We start from the raw sequence: 20,695 nt of genomic DNA, 5'->3' as shown, positions 1-20,695 counted from the left end.
GAGCGTCCAACATGGCTGACAAGACTCGGACACAGCTCGTGGCCGCAGCATTTTTTAATCAGCTCTCTGAGGAATATCTATCTAATCAACAGAGAGCGCTGTCCGAAGGAGACCAGAGGGGGCGTTAATACAAGTCTGTGGCCTCCTGGTACTAGGATGGAGGAAGAGTTTAGGATAAAGCCCTGCTCGTTTGAGCATGCCAACAGACTGCAGAATATTTTTATTCCACTTGTGAAGAGCTAGTCAGAGGATTCTCATGTTGGAGTTCTGCTGTGTGATCAGTTCTCAGACATTCATTCGCCGTAGTTAAAATTTTGTTGTTGCTGTTTTTAGAGAAACAGAATGACTTTTCCTTTAAAATAAAATTTTAAACGCCTCATGATCATGACAGGAACTTGTATGAAAAGCTGTAGCTTCCAGAAATAAATCGGTGTGTAATAATTGGGGGTCGTTAACTCTAAATGATTCCAGGTACTCTTGGTAGAAAGCCGTAATTTGCACGTTTTCCCTTTCTCTCTGTTTCCTTTGAAAAGATGGTGACTGTCTGTTAGTAATTTCGAGGAGTTGAGTGTATGGTGGTATACCTCATACGGTCATCCGAGCACAAAAATCATCATTTATAACTCCCAGACACCTTAGAGAAATGTTCTGTGAATTCAGCTTCATATCAGCTTTTCTTCTTTAGATGTACGACTCAGGACGGGCAGCAGTTGGGAGCTGCGTGAGCTGGGTCACAGCCACCCACCTGCCAATCTGGTAGCGCACTGCCCCAGAAAATTAATCAGTGCAGAATGTGGACCTCAGGGCTGCGCTCAGGAGGGGACAGTGTCACGTGACATCCCCCAGTGCGCACGCTCCTACGCTGGTCACCGTTAGTACCAAAGTCACCTCTCTTTTTCCTCCCTTCGTAATTCAAAGATCGCCTTAAAAATTCGGTTTTACTAACACCTTCAGTGTTCATACGCAAGAGGGCTCTTTATTAATTTTTAGGGGAAGTGACAATACCACTGTTACTACAGGGCGGTAAACTTTGGGTTTTCTTATCATGTGGGGCGTGAGTCTCTGTACTGTCTTCACCTGCCTTTTGCAAAATTTTAATCCCCAGAAAATATCTTCCAACCAACCTAATGACGAGTTTCACCTCCTCCTCTGTTTTTAATTCTCAACCATCAGCTGTGTGTCCCGTGTGCCGCCTCTTGCTGTGATATTCACATAGTAGTCTGGTGGTTAACCCAAGTTCACGGTTCACGTTTTGGCGCCATTATGGGGAGAATACTCCACTGTCCTGCTGAAGGCTCCCTTTCCTGGGTCTGCTGACGTTTCTGCCAACCCAGACTGGGGTTCAGAAAGTTCCATTTAACTTGCAGGCTGCAAGGAGAAGTGGCCCATCTCACCATCTACATTGGGGATGACAGTTGGTTTGCACTAGATCTGGGATTACGTGCTGTGGGGTGCTGTGTCCATTGAGAGGTTATGCATGTTCTCAAACACCGGACAAGATGCTGAGACATGTGCCGTTTAAATAGTTATATAAGGCATCGTGGCAACTTGCTCACAGAAGAGACTCCTGTTTATCCAGTCAGCAGAACAGCAGAATGGAAAACACTGATGGAATGCCCACAGTCTGCTGCCTTTTTGTCCAAAACCAGGGGAGATTCTTGTATTGAAGTAATAGTTTCATGAGAAATAACATGAGTGAGAAAAGCAAAGTAAGTTCATCTTTGTTTAAAAGAAAGAAACTATATTCCTGAAATATTTTTTAAAACAAAATTTTTTAATTAAAATAAAAATCATCCAGAAAATTTAGTCATTTGAGCTAGTCCACACGACGTCCTCAAGAATCCCCGTCTAGATTACCGCAGTTTGTTTATCCATTCACTCACTGAAGGACGTCTCGGGTGCTTCCAAGTTGGGGCAGTATTATACAGCACCTAGAAGAAATGAGCTATCGGGCTTCCCTGGTGGCGCAGTGGTGGAGAGTCCGCCTGCCGATGCAGAGGACACGGGTTCGTGCCCCGGTCCGGGAAGATCCCACATGCCGCAGAGCGGCTGGGCCCGTGAGCCATGGCCGCTGAGCCTGCACGTCCAGAGCCTGTGCTCCGCAACAGGAGAGGCCACAGCAGTGAGAGGCCCGCATACCACAAAACAGAACAAAAAAAAAAGAAATGAGCTATCAATCAAGCCATTAAAAAGACACGGAGGAAAGTTAAATGCATATGACTAAGCGAAGGAAACCAATCTGAGAAGACTGCCTATTGTATGATTCCAGCCATATGACATTCTGGAAAAGGCAAAACTGATGAAAAGATCAGTGGTTGCCAGACCACGGAAGAGTTTTAGGGCAGTGAAGCTTTTCTGTCTGATGCTATAAGGGTGGATGCACGTCACTATACATTTGTTCAGATCCATAGAAAGTGTAACGCCAACAGCGAACCCTCATGTAAACTATGGACTTTGGGAAATAATGATGCGTCAGTGTGGGTTCATTTATTCTAAGAAATGTACCACTCTGGTGTGGGATGTTGATATTGGGAGAGGTTGTGTGTGGGGTGAGTAGGGGGTGGACAGCAGCTACATGGCAACTCTCACTATTTTTCATCCAATTTTGCTGTGAACCTAAAACTTCTCTAAACAATAAAGTTTATTTAAAAAAAAAAGAATCACCGTCTATTCCAAAGGCCTGCGGTCACGGGGTGCTGCCAGCGTGACGGCCGTGCGTGTGCTGGTCAGTGGAGCTCGGCATCCAGCCCGCGGCAGCAGGTTGGATAATTCCTGGCTCCGTGTGGTGCGGTGTCTTCGTTTCCTTTAGCGGTGAATCCAGGCAGCAGCATTGCACATAACCAGAGATTTTATTGATGATAATATGATTGTATTTTCCCGTTGAGAAGCTTCTAAACAAGTGGACTTAGAGCAATCAATGCCCCAGGAGACAAATGCACATCTCAGGACCTTGGTATCAGCCAGAAAAAGTCCATTTGTTTAAGAGGAAGAAAAAGGCATGACATTTTACACATTAAAATCGATTATTTCATCAATAGGTTAATAGAAAACCAGGCTGCAAGTTCACGTCCTGCTTATATATCCATGTGGTAATGGGAGACTGGGGTATGAAAAATGCAAGGCGGAAAGCAGGCAGGAAAGGTTTTCTGCACCAGAGCTCCCCTCCCTTGCACAGAGGTGCCCAGCCCAGATTCTGCCTATTTATATGTAAATGCTTTAGAAAGAGGTAACTTTTTCCACTGAGGAGTGCAGCCTCTGTGGCCACGACTTTCTGGAACTTGTGAAACATGGGCCAAGACGCCAGAGCTCGGGCTGTTGAAATAATTAAGCACACGCTTAATTCTGTGAATGTCTCAGTTATACGAGGAACTCAGTAAATATCCACTGAACGTTTCCAAAGTAAACACTCGAAAACCGTGACCGGTTTCCTTTGTCTCGGATGACATTTGTAATAGTGGGTGTACCTGAGACTCCCGTTGCCATGTGTGGTGTTACCTGGGACAGGTAACCTTAGAGATAAGATACCTTAAGGATGTAGAGATAAGGGAAACTTCTCCACTGATGGAAGACTAAATTTAGACGCATATACTATAGAAGGGTCTCAGTCACCAACCTTACTAGGTTAGAGATGACATTTCTTTTATTGTTTTTTTAAATTTATTTTATTGAAATATAGTTGACTTACAATGTTGCGTTAATTTCTGCTGTACAGCAAAGTGATTCAGTTAACACATATATATACATTCTTTTTCATATTCTTTTCCATTATGGTTTATCACAGGTTATTGAATATAGTTCCCTGTGCTATACAGTAGGACCTTGTTGTTTATCTATGCTATATATAATAGTTTGCATCTGCTAACCCCAAATTCCCAAGACATTTTTTATTAAATTATTTGGGTTTTCAAGCCACAAGGTCATTGTTAGTTGGTTAGTTATAGCTTCACTTTTTCTCATTTCGAATCAGGTGACAGCTAACTCACAGCTAGTTTGTACTCTCATTAACATAAAATTTGCCTCCTGATTATACAGTACCGTTTCGGAATTGCGTTGGTTCCCTTCCGTGTTCCTGTTTCTCGCGTGTATCTTATATTGTCGCCCCAGAGCAATCCAGTGTGCACCAAAGTGCTCGAGATTCGTTCCAGCAGCAGAACCCCTTGTGAAGACCGGGGGTCTGGGGTTCTGGGAAGACCTGAAGCCTCCACCGTACTAGTTGAGGTTGAGTCTTTTGGCCTTAATGCTACCAAAGGCAAGAACAGCCAATCTGTCCTAAGCCAGGAATGCTTTGGGGTGAGAGAGCTGGCCACTGGCCAGTGCATGCCTCGCTTTTTGGTCAGCCTGTGACCGAGTGGGTTAGCCTAGCTCTCTGCGGTGAGCTTCAGACACACCTGCGGAAATGCACACACCTGCCTCGCCAGGTGAGCGCTTCTCACCTGCATTAAACAAGTGGTTATCCAATGAAAGCCGCGTGCAAGGTTTGACGAGTTTCTCTTCCCGGCTGTGGAAGTCAGAAGAGACAGATGGTCCGATTATGCCCCTTCTTCAGGAGCGTGGGTGACTGTGGCCGTCACCGACCACGCTGTCCGTCCAGTGCTTGGACCTTTAGTCACATTAGCCTGAAGACTTGCTCCTCAAAACCCTGTTTAACCCTTTGCTTTTTACAACGTGTCTCCTCTGAAGGGCTGGCAGGAGGCAGCCTCTTGGCCACAGGTGTCTGCATTCCTGAGTGGGGGGTTGGGAGGGCGGAGGAGGTGAGGAGGTGTCAGTGGAGAAGAGGGTCCGCGGAGGTGGGAGGGGGGCATCTCACCCCTGTTAGTCACAGCACGCCGTGTCAGCCGTGGGCATGTCACGCCTGTGTTAAACTTGTCCCGCACTTCACTTCTGAACCCAGGGCTGCTCTGTGGGTAACTTGGTATTTGTCTTTTTCTCTCGGACGCTTGCTTCAGTGAGCTGAGAGCTTAAGGAGGCACGTGCTCTGTGGGTTCCTCCATTCAAAGCCTCCAGCCTCCTCCCCACAGGAAGGAGAATGGACCACCCTTCAACCACAGCAAGATGGTAGTTGAGTTTTGCTAGTGTAGGTTCCTGTCCAGATCAAAATACGTCTGGGGAGAAAGTACTTTTTTTAACAGCTCTGGGCGTTGCACACCTCCCATCTGTAGCATACACAGGAACGGCTAATCACTAGAGTCCCTTCTGATTTGACATGCTCCCAGCGTTTTGCCAAATCAGAGGGCTTATGGCGACCGGCCTCGTAGCTCCTTCAAAAGATGCTACCAGCCCCCAGGGAAAAGACCAGCTTTGCACTGTCTTGAGTAGCCGCGTGTGGAACCCAGCAGGGCGAAAGGGGTGCATGGGCTTCCTTGCCTGGGCGTTTGTTGGATTCTGTGCAAAGCTAAGGATGCTTTTTTGGCCTTCCTCTGCCCTTCCTGAGTTTCTCTGCGCTTTGGGGTGGTGAGGCCCGGCCGGGAGGCCGGAGGTGACGTCACGTGCTACTTGGACATTTCTTTTCTCCCCTTTTCATCTGTTTCTTTTCCTTTTTGTTTTCTCTCTTGTTCCCCCTCTCCCCTATCTGCTCTCGGGATGCAGCCAAACGCAAAGCATGGAAACTAAACCGTGTTGGTAGCCTGCGAAATATCCACAACAGCAGCACCAACACCGAAGGTAACGCCGCCCCTCCCCCCTTCCCCCTCCACGCCGCGTCCTCCCAGCCTTCCTGCCTCCCTGCCTCTCCAGCGCACAACTGGAAATGCGATTCGCCCAAAGCCGCATGCACCCTGATTGTGTTTGCACAGTCATTCCCGTGGTCTTTCCATCTTTTTGTTTGTGTGTTTTATTTTCCCATTCATGTTCCTTTCAGCTTACTTAAATTTTGACCTTTCCCTTGCAGTCGTAGTGATGTTTAAATTACTTCACAAACCTATTTTCTTCTCTTTTTTCTTTTCCTTTATACATGTGAGCACTCAATGTAATATTTCCCAAGTTATTACAGTTTTTAAAAGTGTTAGTATCAGGTGTAATGATCTGTAGCCAAATACAGTAGTGTGCCGTGACATTTAAGTAACAGTCTTAATTTGTTTTGTGGAAACATTCTCCATAATGCTCTCTGCAGCTCTAATACAGAGGCAGCCAGGCCCGGGTCATTTGCATGGCCTGCTGTTGCTTGTAAGTTCAGTATATTGTTGTGTTTCTAAAGGTCGTCTGGTGCCAAAGTTCACAAATTGACTTGCGTTGCTTTTTTCACCGAAGACAGCCGTCATTGCTTTTGTATAATAGCAGATTGAATTTCCCCCCACCCCAGCCTTCATTTGAAACAACACAATTATAAATTGCCCTTTTTTTTTATGATTACAAATGTCAAGGGTCAGAATTATTTTGATGCCAAGCAAAGGAAAACCACCCCCATCGGCCCAGGCCCTTATAAGGGAGGCTGGCGTACAATCCGTGTGATGCAAAATAGGTCACAATCCAGTGATCTCGGGATAATAGGGGGACATTTTTTTTTCACTTAAATGCAAGCCAAATGGGTCAAGTAATCGCAAGCTCGTGCCCTAACACTAATTGACTTATTTGGGGGTGATTATAACTGTAATATTTTTCTTAATGTCACTGTTTTCTGGGCTGTTGGTTTTAGCAATTGGCAAGCAGTGGCATTAAATCTCTTGTAAATTTTAAATTGCACACTATTTCTGTAAACAAGTCCCCCTCTTCACATCCCAGTCATTAACCTTTGCTGATTTATATCACCATCCTTTTTTCCTTCCTTTCACAATTACTCCTGTCTCGCCACTGAAAGCCCTGCTCTCAGCCAGAAGAAAAAAAAAATGAATCCGGAAAACAAAACTACATTTTCACGATGGCTTGTTAAAGACCTGTTTTTAATCATAATTTGTTTTTTCATTCCTCAAGGGGAAACGGTCGTCTGTTAAGGTACCAATGGAACTTGACCCCCCGGTATCTTCTTTCAAAGCACTCGTTTAAGAGAGACAAAATGAGAGAGGAAAAGAACAGAATTTTAGAAACAGTCACATGCAGTATTATGTCTTGTTGTCTTTTAAAGGGTATTAAGTATTCTCATTCACTATTTTTTAATGTTAGTGTTTCAACTTAGAGTGCGTAATCATTTCTCTCCCCTGTGTCCGTATCAGATATGCTTTTCTTTTGTATGTGTGTGTATTTATCACAACAAATGTGTTTACTGACTTACGGCCTTTAAAAAATATTTGTGAGGTCTGGTTTTACCTGTGGTCATTTACAAAGCTGGGGGGCAGGAGGAGGCAGGCAGACAGCCCCCCCCCCGAGACTTGCTGTTGGGGATCTTCCTGGAGACGCTGGCAGGGAGGTGTCTCACGACAGGTGTGACAGTTTGCAGAAGTGGGAACTTCTCAGCCTTGACCAACCAGGTAACCTGCAACACTGCCCTGCCCAGCCCTCCTGGGTGGGGAGGGACCATGATGCTCTCTGCTGTCTGAAATCTGTAAATACGGTTAACACTACCCACTCAGGGTCCCTCGTCAATGGCCAACGCTACGCAAGGCAGTCCTGAAGATATCGGAGTAAATAATGACTAGTCTCCTTCACATTTTCTTTCATTTCTCTTCGGCATTCGATTACATTTATGAATCTTCAGTTAAGCGACATGACCATTCTTCATTTACTTTAGGTTTCTTTCGAGATTAATGTCTGTCTGCATCCAGTCTCATTTCATACAGCTTTCAGTATAATAGTACTGAATTCATATAATTATATAACATAAATTATCAGAATGCCTTTCTGATTTCCGGTCTTTTGCTATACGATGTCATCACATCTTCTCTGTCTATAAAATCATCCTTTCGGAAAATTCATATCCCGAACATTCTAACTTTTGTCGTAACCTGAGACCTTGAGTGTTCCACTAAGTACACCCATCCCCAAATGGACTAGTTTTTAAACTGGTCCACTTGAGTAATCTGTTCAGAGGTACCCACAAAATATTGTTGACACCAGAGTTTCTTATAGAGGAAGTTAGGACTTGAGGGGGGAGAGGGGAGAGTGCCCGCTGTGCGCCAGGCCCTGTCCTAGAAGCATGTCCACGCCCCTCAGTGCAGATCTAGAGAGAACAGCCCAGACGTTTCGGGACTCACCCGAGGATTCAGGCTGGTGAAAGACAGGTAGGACCAAGAAATGAACCTGATGGTCTTTCTCCAAAGCCCTTTTATTCTTACGTTCATCGTTCTGGCCTCTGTGCTACATTATCTCATTGAATCTTCACTGGCAGGTAGGTACTTCGTTACAGATGAGAAGTTGGAGTTTCGACAAGTCAAGTGATATTCTGCAGGACGAATAGCTGGCATCTTCTGGAGACAGGACATATGCCCAGATCTCTCAGCTCCAGGACCCACTCCTGGGTGCTCATGGAAATGGTCAAAGATGGACGTCAGGAGTGATAAAAACGAATTAAACCGAACTAATTGGGGAAGCACATAGACGGGATTAGAAAACAAACAAAAATATGTTTCTCTTCCCCTTTTTTTTTGTCCATTGGGCTAATTATCTCTGAAACCAAGCTGGAAACCTCATTGGTGTGTATTGTATTGCCCTAATTTTAAAATCTTTGTTACTTTGTAACAATTCAGCTCTTTCCCAGGGTTGGTGAAATTCAAGTTCCTTCCACAAGAATGCAACTTTAACTTTTCCATCTCAGAAGCCTGCGGACTGCGATGGAAAGTTTATTTATGCTGTGATTCTCCCAATTCGTAGCTGCCTCCTAAGCCACGAGGAAAATGTATATCAAATTGGGTGGATGAGGCTGGACTTGGGAATGTTCGACTCCATTGGAAACATTTTTCTCAGACCCGAGCAGAAGGTGGACGTTGTGTAGAAGGACACGTGGCAGGGCGGCCGGCTGGCGGTTTGTGAGCAGTGTCGCCCAGGAGGGGTCACACAGACTCTGTGCGGGTGTCCTCAGGCCTCTCCTTCCCTGCGCTGCTGGGGACAGGGCGGACCATCACCCACTGTGAGTTGGGCCAACAGCGGACTCTTCCGGGGTGTTTCAGCTCTCCTTGCTCCTGCAGAAGAAGGCATGTGATAAAGCGTAAATGGGTAAAGAAGAGATGTATTAGGGAATGAGGGGCGTTTCCTGGGGTGTCAGGCCCACCCACGTTGTACGCATCCAACAGGCCGCGCCACGCAAGTACCAGCCGGGTTCAGTGTAGCCCAGAGTCCCGACTCAGCCCTGCTCGTAGAGTCCGTGTCCCTGGATCTGGAACTTGCCCCAGAGACAGGCCTGTGAAGCCTGTTTGGGGTCCCCTGCCACAACGTGGTGGCCCAGATGGATGAACTCAGAGGTGCCGGACACAGTGTTGCCAAACAGGCCGCACCGTGGAGAAACACGAGTCTCCTTTTGGAGAACACACGTGGTGGGCATCGTTCGTCCCTCGGGCCCAGGTCAGGACTGGCACCCCCTTCCTCCAGCAGATGGCCAAGACCATCCCTTCTGTATGAGCAAATGAGAGCAGGCCTTTCCCGTGGCCAGCCTAGCTCCGTGATGCTCTCTCCACCCTCCGGTGTCCACAGTCACAGATCTGAGATGTCCACCTCATTCCAGTCCAGTTAAATTACAGATGACGATCACACTATCCCTCCTGAGCCGGTGACGAGCCTGCCCAGGTCTTGGGTTCCTGCCACAGTGTGGGTGCCCAATGCTGGGCCCCAGGCAGATGGAGGGGACAGGCTGACGGTCAGCCCAGGCGGGTCAGGCAGAGCGAGGGAGGAGTTCCAGCGAGGCCCTGGGTGCCCTGCGGGTTTAGTGGAGTGCGAGACTACGCTGGATTCAGGGGTGTCGGAGTCATGACGGCCTGCAGGGCTGAGTACTCAGACTTCCTGGCATCCTGTCGTGTGGCTCCCCAGTAACCCCTAAGAGAGGTCGTGTCCTTGATCTTTTACAAAAGGAGAAACCAAGGCACAGAGGGGGCAGTCAGGAGCCCCGGGAAGGCACACTGGCACGTGGAGACCGTGGCATGTGGGCTAGGTGTTCGGGTCAGAGCTGCAGCTGAACCCCGGATGAGGGCTCAGCAATGGACATGGAGCACACACCCCCGTCGGGACCGTGACGCCCAGCAGACGGCTGTCACCGCAGTGGAGGAAAAAGGCCTTAGCTGGTGTGACGAGTCATGCTGTCCTTCTGAAGGACTGCAGTGCCCACCCCAGACCCCAGCAGCTTTCCCCGAGCCCCGTGTGCCTGCAGGCCTGTGCGGGGCCACCGTCTGAGGCCACCTTCCGCGCTCAGGCCGGGCTCTTCTTCACCCTAAGTCATTCACATACTTGCAGTCCAACCCTGGTTCCTGATCAGAAGCCGCGCGACCTTGGGTTCGTGAGCGGCGGTGTGCACAGTGGTTTCAAGCCCAGACTCTTGAGCAGATGGCACTGGTCTGGTTCTCACGTCCCCACTTCTTAGCTCTAACCTTGGGGTCATTCCTGTGCCCGCTCTCTACCTCAGTCTCCCCATCTGTAAACTGGGGACAGTCAGTGAGGTCATCTATCCAGAGGCAGGTGACACGGTGCCCACGGTCGCCACTACCGCCGCTGCTAGCGTCAGGAGCGCCAGAGAGTCTCTATGGCAAAGAGGATTCAGATGCTTGAGCGCCATTTACGTAGTGAGGGGCAGAGATTCGGCAGGAAACGTTGCCCCTGAAAATGGAAGATGGGATTTAAAAATCAAACTTCTTTTTTCCCAGACTTTTTTCACTACCCTTCCCCAGTTGCATTTACTCTCATCCTCCAAAGAACCGTCCGATGTAGAAATTGGGTTTTTGAGTCCAGTATGCCTGTATCCGATCCCAGCTCTGCCACTTCCGAGCTGTGTGAATTACTGGGGTTGCTGGGTGTCTCCTCCCCTGCTTAGTTTTCTTTCTCCAAAACAGAGACCGTAAAACCTACCTCGAATGACAATTGAAGAAGAAATTGAGAGAGGCGGACGAAGCCCTAACCAGGGAGCTGGGCACACGGCGAGGGTGACCGCGGTGGTTGCTGTGAAACTCACAAATGCCTACGTCAACCATCTCCAGGAACACAGTGCGTGGAGCACATAGGTTTTAGGCCTGTGGAATGTGTCCGTGCAGGCAGGGCAAGATGGGCCAAAGCCAGCACTCGTCAAGCATGAATGGCACAGGTTAAGATCTCATGCAGATAAATTCAGATTTAGGAGAGAAAGCCTTTGAGCACTAGCTCCAGGACTGACTTTCTGGGGAGAGATGCAAGACTGCGGGTATTTTCAGCCCTCAGCTTTTAAAAGAATGATGAGATTGACAGTCATCCACGCGCTGAGCCTCAACCGGGAGAGAAGAGCTGGGGGAGGAGGCAGGGTGGAAGGTTCTGGAGCCTGCCAGTCCAAGTCTCCCCATCCCCACCCCAGGCTCTGAGCAGAGGAAGGGCCCTGGGCCCCATGTCCCTGTGATTAGGAGAGCAGGGGACCTCTGAAAAGTGCTGAATGTAAGTTAGAATGAGTAACAAATGGAAGCATGTAGAGCAACCAGGTAAATGACAACAGGGGCCTCCAGGTTTGCTCTTTCTAAACCGAAAGCTTGGGCCTCGAGCTTTCCCGGGGTGCCTGGGCCTGAGCAGGTGCCAGAAAACATGTTAACACATCCGTCTTCTGCCTCCTGAGAGGTTTTCAGTTTGGGATCCAATCATTTATTTTTTTCAGGAGTTTTATTTTAGACACTCTCCTTAATTTCAGGGAACCACGTGGCCCCCTCTGGTTCCGGAAGCACCAGCTTTGGTGCTGCCTGGTTCTCCGGCTGCCCTCCCGCCTCTGTCTAATGTGTTTGGAAAATCAGAACTTCCTTTGTGTTTCCTGAGGATCTTCCTGTGATAACATTTAGCAGTAAACAGTCCTAACTCGGTGACCTCCTCTGGGGTCTTGCTTCTTCACAAAATTAATCCTACTCTTGTCCTAAATTAAACCACAGGACAACACCTCCGTTGGACTCTGGGCTAAACAAAGATATTTACCAAGTTGAGAGCTTGCAAAAATATTTACCCAAGAACCATGACCTGTGTGTGTTTATAAAGACCAAAAAACAACGTTTTCTTTTTGTTGAAAATGAACAGCTCAAGTGGAAGAGGGCATTTTTTTTAACTTATTACTTTTTTGCCATAGGTCTTGGCTCTGCACGGTCCTGGAGCAAATCCTTCACATTTATCTTTTCTTACAAAAATGGGAGGAAAAATCGAAAATGGATAAAATCTGACTTTCAGTATTGTGGTGGGTTTGGGGCTGAAATCTTAAACGTGTGTCGTTTTCATCATAATTGGGCAAAATATCTAAACCACATGCTTATTTAATATATGCTTTGAAAGCAGAAATATTGAAGTATTTTACAAATTGTGGGACTCTTCAGAATTAGCATAAGAGCCTGGGGCTGTGTTTGACCAAGCCTGGCGTAATCTCGAAGGGTGTATGTAGATAGTGGGGGACCTGGGGAGGGGGCAGAATAGCAAACACATTCCATCTCGGTTTCCAACTTAGATGAATTGATAGTGGCTACCTGGAGGACTGGGCTAGGAAAGATTCTGAGGCTCCCTCAGGCCCTTTGGGGTCAGTGATGAAGGTCCTCCCTGGCAAAAGAAAGGGAGGGACAGCCTTTGTCATCCCAGTCAGGCCCTGCTGGCGCCTCCTTGGACCACAGAGCTGAGACCAGCAGGGTGAAGTGGGCAGCTCAGCCCCAATTAGTAGATGGCAGAGTGGGAAAGGCCCCAAAAGCGGGAGTGAGGACCCCAAAAATGGGAGCCCAAGACCCCAAGGACACGAAGGAAAGAGAATGTGGAGATTCAGGCAGAAATGGAGAGAAACCCATTGCAAATACTCGTTAAGGAGGAAAAGCCCCTTGACCGGTGGTTTGAGTTGCTGTATCATCAGGGTGCTGTGCTGTACCCTAAAACAAAAGTCCCAGTTCTGCGACAACAGAAGTCACAGGTGGAGACGACAGCGATTTCCCTGCGAGCCTTGGCTATTTGATGGTCAGATCATTTTTAAATGGTGACCATCTAGAAGCCTCTGGGCTTGGTGGACCCTTTGGCCACCTCTGCCAGTGGGCACATGGCCCCTCCGTGCTGGACACTGTCATCTCTGCACCATTTAAATAACAGGTTTTCATCATGTTTGTCATTAAATGTGTCGGGAAGGACACTTAGCCTCGTGGACAGAAATAGGCATCCGGGTCTGGGTTCCAGGTTTGCAGGGGAGCCCGGGAACGCGGACCCAGATGCCTCATCCCGCCAACGAAGAAAGTGGGATGAGTGGCCTCTGCAGACACTTTGGGTTCTTGTAAATTCAGAAGAGAAACAAATCTCAGCCTCCCCGTACACGGTACACCTGCATCTCGCAGGCATTTTCAAGCCGTTGTGCATCCAATGGGCACAAGCGGCCGGATCCTCGGCCTTTGCAGAAGTACAGGGCAATGGTTCTGGTCCCAGATCTCCTGCCCCTCAAGACAGAGGTATGCATCTGTCCGTCTTCCTACCCTTCCACCCGCTCCCCCAAAAGGCATCCTTGTCAGATATCTGCTGTTGAAAGCAGCCTCAAATGTAAATGAGTTACAGCTGTGTTTAGCCCTTTAACCCTTTGCCTGCTAGGATTCCGCAAAAATAATTGATGACTGATTGGCCCATTAACCTTTAAAAAAAAAAAAGTTGGACAGCCCGGACTTGTGTAATGAGGAGGGATTCCTTGTGAAATCAGTCTGGTGGCTGAGTTGCTTGCCCCTAAGGAGGCGAAATTAGCCCCACGGGGCCTCGTCTGCATAGAAACTGGACGCAATTAGTGTAATATCCGGTGTTATTAATGTCGTTTGGAATAATTGGGCAGGTTGATTTCGACAGGTTCATGGTGCTAAAATACTATTATAGTGGACCTTTCCACAGCTAACCGTTAAACACGGAAAACTGTTTAAATCCCTATGAGCCCAATCACAGAACTTTATTAAACCACTAAGCCCTGGAATGCCACACTGGGAAACAACACGGTTCTTTTCTTTTCGGGCTCTGGGTGTGGCAGGCTTTGATTTTTTTATGATGGGGGGAATCTGGGGGATTGAATGTTGATGATCACCTGTGTATCTAAAACTAAGAAACCTCCTGTAACATAGATGTCATCAGGAATTTCTACAGCCTGAATTCTATTTTTACAGAATGAATTACATATAAGCTGCTGTAATTGTCACAAAGAGTCGGTTTGTGTCAGTGAACCGAAACCACTTGAAACGTAGCCACTGTTCGTCCTCACCTTCTGAGCTCTCATTCTTCACATTTTAAGTGAGGGTAACATTGGAGAGTAATGCTCCGTCTGTCTTTCTGACTGATTGGCCCCCCACTGCCAATGATTATTTTTATCATTTTTTTATCTAGTTGCTGATACTAAAATAGCATCACAGTGTCACTTCAGAATGTGATGGGATCCTTCTGGTCCACTGGTGGTTTGAATAGGGCTGTATCGTCTGATAGAAATTCTTGTTTGAACACGAGGAGGAGCTTGTGTTGTGACTGTTCTGTCCACACAGAAGAAGGGGTGATATTTAGGTCCCCAGATGTACTATTTACTTAATGAGTGTTCATGGTCAGTGCCATGATACAGAAATATAAGCCAGGATTAAATCTAGAGATCTGCCAGGTGTTGATTCAAGAAGATGACCAGGCAGCAGCTTGGAGGCTCCCATCAGGGCTAGATCTTTTCTCCACTGGATTAGTTAGAACTGGATTTGGAAGTGACAGAAATATAAAGGGATTTAGGTTAAAAAAAAAAAAAAGGAGGGAGAATGGATTCATTTATCCAATCCAGCTGTAGGACAGGCAGCTGGGCTGGCCGCAGGGACCCAGGAACCTGGCAGGTATCGGGTCCATCCCATCCCTGCTTCTCTCTGCTGGTCAGCAGTGTTCTCACCTGTCCACAGATAGTGGCCTAGATAGCAGAGGCTTTCCTTCCCGTGGATAACTTGTGAGCTGTGTCTTGTTCAGTCCAAGATAAGAGGAAGGAGGCTCTGCGACCCCAGCTCAGATAAGAAAACCTGGAGTAGGACATTTGGGTGATGTGCCCCCCACTAGGACAGATCAGTGGCCAAGAGCCTCCCATGCTCTGATTGTCCTGGTGTAGCTGGGACCGTTCTTCCTTCCCGTGCAGACCAGTCACTGGCCACAGAGCCAGATACGCAGGAAGATGGAAGCTGGAATGTCCCCAGCTTAGACTGCCACATCCATGGCATCATGTCCCCTGGCATTCTCCAGACGTGACCAGTTAAAAAGAAATATGACACTAGCGACAAGCTGGTTAGGGGTTTCTGGGGAAATTACCTTTAAAAGACCCTGGCAGCTTGCTCTTCTGACATCAGGAGTGAGGGAAAATAACAGAGAAGGTCACTGGGAAGTGGGGAGACCCATCCATCTCCTGCTGGACACCCTAGGAGAACTTTTTTTTTTACTGTTTTATTTTTGAGAAACAAAGCACTGCTGGCCACCTTGAGAGAGGAAAATAATCAGACTGAAAGAGACGATGCCTGTGACGTCCTCAGCATTTTTTCTGACACAAACTTGGTATTATTCTTTTTTATATTTATTATTCCAGGCAGTAGATTCATTACAAAGAAACAAGTAGTCCTTCATGGAAGTCATATGTAACATGATTAAAAATGCAACTTCTCTATAATCCTTGGTTTTTTTTTTTTTTTTTTTTTTGATCTTAGGAGGCAGAGGAAAGTCATAAGGCAGGTATAATTTCGTTCTGAAACTCTAACTGTATCTGTAAGTGTTAACACATTACCCTCCCTCAAAAAGAAAAAAAAAGAAGCCACGTACAGACAGTACCCTGGGAAACACACGAAAACTTAAGCATCAGCTGGATTTCATTGATGCTGGTGGTATAGAGTGATTACAACTAAACTCCATGCCCAGATTTTAATCCCTTACTCAGGAAACGGGGAATCCTAGCTAACCGGCTTCTTATAAAGACATCTTCACCGGGGCCTGAAATCCAAAAGAAGGCTTGGAGTAGCACCCCTGTGGGGCTGCCTCTGTACTGAAACGGTGTTAGGGGGCGGTTCCATCCCCTCCTCCCTGCCTTCTCCATGGTGAGCTGGGCCCCTGTCCTCCAGGTAGCCCTGATGTTCGCATCCACAGTTCAGCAAGGAGCCCCTCAGTGTGGCGCACCTGGGAGAGGCCAGCCCAGGAACAGAGGCACCATCAGAGGCCTTTCTGTTTGAGAGCTGTTGCCAGACCCTGTGTGGACAAGACTGGAGAGGAGCGTCCCCTGCCTCTCCAGGGCTAGGCCAAGCCCTTCGGTTAAAACAATAAATATTTCGCAAAAGCACGCTTGGTCAGTGTTTCACTGCATAGTGAGCTACTACAGCGTGAAGAGCCTTGACCACAAGTCCTGACACGTACCTGAGTACATGTGCACGCTTCAGAGCCCTCAGAAGCAGACAACTCGTACACAGACGGTCACGGCCATCACCGCTTATTGATGCAGCTGACTTGGTCACCGAAGTATTGGGACTGTAGGTTCTGATTCCCCTCTTCATTATTCGTATAATTGTGTGCCTTTCCAGACTGGCAGTCACCCCACTGGCCTACCGCCTCCAAAAGGAAACTGTCTCAGATGAAGCAGGTGTGGCGCGCTTGCACCATTGGTTCTTAATCAGGATGTGAAACGTGGCTGTGCTTTCCAGGGTCATCCAGTTGTGTTCACGGGGCTCACCTTTCCAATCCCAACCTTTTCTCATGAGCTGCTCTCCACCAGGCTGGGGGCACGGGATGTCCTGCATCTTTTTGATCTTTTGAGCCTTCCTGGTGTTCCGTTATTGTTAGTGAATCAGCCAGGGTTTCGTCTTCCAGAGACAAGCAGAAAACCTCTCTGGCCACTCCCGAGCTTGGGTTAATCCGTCACGTCGAACGCAGTGTGGAGTCTTCTCTTTACCACCTGTTACCAGAGACTGCAGGTTCCGCGTCATCCTCTGTGTTGCTACTTTTAGGGAATTATTTGACTTACTCACATTTCTTTGCATCTCTCTTTCCCTACCTCACAGATGGAGAGAAATGAGTTTATAAACATATATCTTAAACGTGATTTCTGTTAGATCCTCATGTACAGAAATGCAATTAACGTTTCATTATACTGGTCTTAAATCTTGCCCATTTACTAACTGCTACTCTTATTTCTTGACATTTGTAGATTCCTTGGGGTTTCCTATGTAAGCAATCTTGTAATCTGTGAATGACAGTTTGGTGTCTTTTATCTTTCCAGTCTCCGGATCTGTCACTTCCCTGTTTTGTGTCACTGCACCGGCCAGCAGGGCTGAACAGGGGCTGGTACCGTGAACATTTTGGCCTTGAGAGCCCTTGACCTGGTGTGAAATGATTGCTTCTAACATTTCATCCTTAAGAATAATGGTTGGGCTTCCCTGGTGGCGCAGTGGTTGAGAGTCCGCCTGCCGATGCAGGGGACGCGGGTTCGTGCCCCGGTCCGGGAAGATCCCACATGCCGTGGAGCAGCTGGGCCCGTGAGCCATGGCCGCTGAGCCTGCGCGTCCGGAGCCTGTGCTCCGCAACGGAAGAGGCCACGACAGTGAGAGGCCCTCGTACCGCAAAAAAAAAAAAAAAAAAAAAAGAATAACGGTTCTGTGGGTTTGGATACGTACTCTTTTCCACGGAAAGAGGATTCCCTTCTATTCCTAGTTTGATAAAAGATTTTAATCATATTTTTAATTAAATGTTCCTTCTTCTTTGTCAGGGAGTTATACATTCTACTTCTTTTCTCATAGAGGTTAACCCTGGTATTTTCTCATGTGTGCCTAGTTTACCAAAGTCTAAAGTTAGTTCTTAACTCCCCTGTGGAACAATGCAAAGTCCTAGGGCATTTTAACTCCAGGGTCCCCATGTCCACTTTCATTTCTCTAGTATTTTGCACCTTCCCCAAATTAGATGTGATAAGAAAAGTAGTATTTGATATAATTTTTATTTAGGTGTATTTCCATATTTATCCATTTGCTCCCTAACCCATCTGGTTCGAACCTTTGTAGAATCTTCTGAAGTGTGTCTTTTACCAGTTCCTCTAGGGAAGGGCTCTTGATTCTTTCAGTTTTTTATATGAAAATATCCTTATTCCACTCTGGTTCTTGAAAGAGAGATTTCCTGTCTCCGTGTGTCGGTTGCATCCCAGCTGCCCTTCTCCTCTCCCCCTTCGGGGACCGAGACCATCTCGTTCAGCCCCTTCCCTGAGCTGTCCCGGGTCCGATCCAGGTGACGCCCTGCTTGGCCCCTTTCGCGGGGTGGGCCTGCGCTCCACGCCTGCTTTTCCACAGCCCCACGATGCACCCCTGTCCCAGGAGCTTTTAACAGCTACAGGGAGAGTCACAGAGCTTTGAGAAGCTGACGGGGGCCGTGGACCCTCTTGTTGGAGAAACGTTACCCCCCGTGAGGCTGGGCGCGCTGATAGGAGAGTCCCTGACCTTCCTTCACGTGCTGTTGAGAACAGGTTCCACAGATTGAGGCCCAGCCCGCCAGCAGGTTGAATTCTAAAAAAGCAGCGATGCTGATGTCACCGAGAACACGATACTGTTGTTATCAGGGTACATAAAGATTTCATGAAAAGGTGGCATGGCCCTGTGTCTGTGGCAGTCGGTGTTGGAGCAGCTCCCCAGACCTGGGTGTGCTCGACAAAGACACAAGCATCCCGTCCCCACCTGCCCAGATCAGTGGGGTCAGGTGGGAGGGGCCTCAGCCACAGTAGTGGGAGCTGCTTCTCTTCTGAGACGAAAGGGGAGGAGGAGAGGGCGTCTGGAGATGACTGCAGTTGCTTCGGAGACTGAGGGAGCATCCTTGTCTCCCAGTGAGGCAGGGCCTTGAGAAGGGGCGGGGCCAACCCGGCAGCACGGAGCCTTGCAGAGGTCAGGGGCCATGAGGAGTGCTGGGGACACAGGCTAGAGGACGCAAGAGTGTGGAAGGGGGAGGTTTGTGCAGATGCGAGCAAGCCGAGTGTGGGTGACAGAGGTAATTGACGAACGCAGAGGTCAGCTGGGTGGGCAGCAGGTTATTCACATTATTAGTAACACTTGCTCGCCAGGGGCTCGTGATGCAGCTGGCTGAGGAACAAGTGATGGGAAACTACCGATCACGTGAGACATGCTGGTGCCTGAAAGTCCAGCTCCACACGTCTTCATGGTTACCTGTGGCTGGTTACGCTGTCTACACGTGGCCCCTGCTCTGCCTTTCATTCCGTGGCAGAGGCCGGAGGTTAGATCAGAACAGGGGACGCACAGCAGCGCTCACAGAGGGTGTTGGGCGTGGGCCTGAGCTAGTGCACGTCATTTAGCCAGTGGAAAACACAGCAAAGGAGGCAGCTTTCCCCTCCCATTTTAAGGGTGAGGAAATGAACCCAGCACGGGTTGAGAACTTGTCCAGACTCCAGCATGCCAAGTGGCGGAGCAGGATTTAAACGTAAGGACCCCCCTTCCTGGTACACAGTGGCCCCTTCAAATCGCCTGGAATTTCACTCGCTCCTCCAGACTAAAACCTTCCCCGCCGTAGCTGGTCTTCTGCCCTAAAAGGACAGATGTCCTCAGGCCTCCCTCTTTGCCGGGGTGTATCTGTGGATTGGCACACAGGTGCTTATGAAGAAATTAAATTGTATCCTGAGATGAGCAGCGTTCACTTGATTTTCATCCCCCTGTCAATTTCAGCAGCCGGCCACGAGTTACAATATTACGTCCCTGAGTTGCTTCATCTGTGCCCAGCACAGAGACACTGACATCACACGCTGATTTTCATTTTTCCTCATCCCCTGAGCATTGATTGAAACCTAGCTAAGCCACGCTGGCTTTAGGAACCAAATCTGGAGTGTTGGGAGGTCTGCAGATTCAGATCTCCGCTGCGGGGCGGCCGGTCCTGTGTGTGCCGCGGCCCCATGCAGGCGCGATTGAACCCAAAGGCACTTTCATGACCGAGGGCTGGCGGAGGGGCCATGATCTCATGAAAGCTAAACTCTTCATCCCCACCACTCTGTGTTTCAGAACAAGAAGAAAACTTTGAGTTTATCATTGTGTCCCTCACTGGCCAGACGTGGCACTTTGAAGCCACCACCTACGAGGAGCGAGACGCGTGGGTCCAGGCCATCGAGAGTCAGATCCTCGCCAGCTTACAGTCGTGCGAGAGCAGCAAGAATAAGGTAAAACCCGGAGCAGCCTGCCGCGCCCCCCCAAGGCCCCACCACCAAAATCAAGAGCGCTGATCCTGAAACGGAAATGGGTGGGGGAGGGGAGAGCATCGGGTGAGACGTGCAATTGGCAAGACTCTTAAATGTTTCTGAGCAGAATGCAAAATAATTGCAGAGATAAAAAAGAATTGGGTCGATATGTGTCCTGTATCATAGATGAGTAGCCTAGCTTAACCACGTTCGGATGGCAGAATATCCCAGTTTAAATCTTTGCTCTCTCGACTCATCCCAAATGTAAAGTATTGACCTTTTATTGGAGATCGTAGAATCTTTCGGACCCTTGTGGCTTCTTTGTTCACACTGATTTTTGCTTTAGGCTGAATACCCTCAGGAAAAGAAGTGCAGACTTAAGAGGAGGCACTGTTCCGTTCTCATAAATGTCTCAAATTCAAATCCACGTCGAGTTAGAAAACTGACCCTTAGTACAGGCTTCGATGAAAAGCGCATGCACATATATGA

General features: G+C 48.2%; 1 protein-coding gene across 15 annotated transcripts in view; it reads left to right on the top strand.

The window, feature by feature from the left end:
* Positions 1–20,695, top strand: part of AGAP1 (ArfGAP with GTPase domain, ankyrin repeat and PH domain 1) — a 559,516-nt gene that overhangs the window by 465,442 nt on the left and 73,379 nt on the right. For 9 of the 15 annotated variants that reach the window (XM_067740138.1, XM_067740143.1, XM_067740140.1 and 6 more), the window contains 2 exons: positions 5,587–5,661; positions 20,034–20,188. In XM_067740138.1, coding sequence (XP_067596239.1) covers positions 5,587–5,661; positions 20,034–20,188 — 230 coding nt within the window. The remainder of the gene's footprint in view (positions 1–5,586; positions 5,662–20,033; positions 20,189–20,695) is intronic. The other 6 variants (XM_067740144.1, XM_067740142.1, XM_067740139.1 and 3 more) reach the window with 1 other exon arrangement.

This window comes from Pseudorca crassidens, chromosome 6, assembly GCF_039906515.1.
Source record: "Pseudorca crassidens isolate mPseCra1 chromosome 6, mPseCra1.hap1, whole genome shotgun sequence".
NCBI lineage: Eukaryota > Metazoa > Chordata > Mammalia > Artiodactyla > Delphinidae > Pseudorca > Pseudorca crassidens.
Note: the sequence above shows the minus strand (reverse complement) of the source record. Positions and strands in the feature narration are given on the sequence as shown.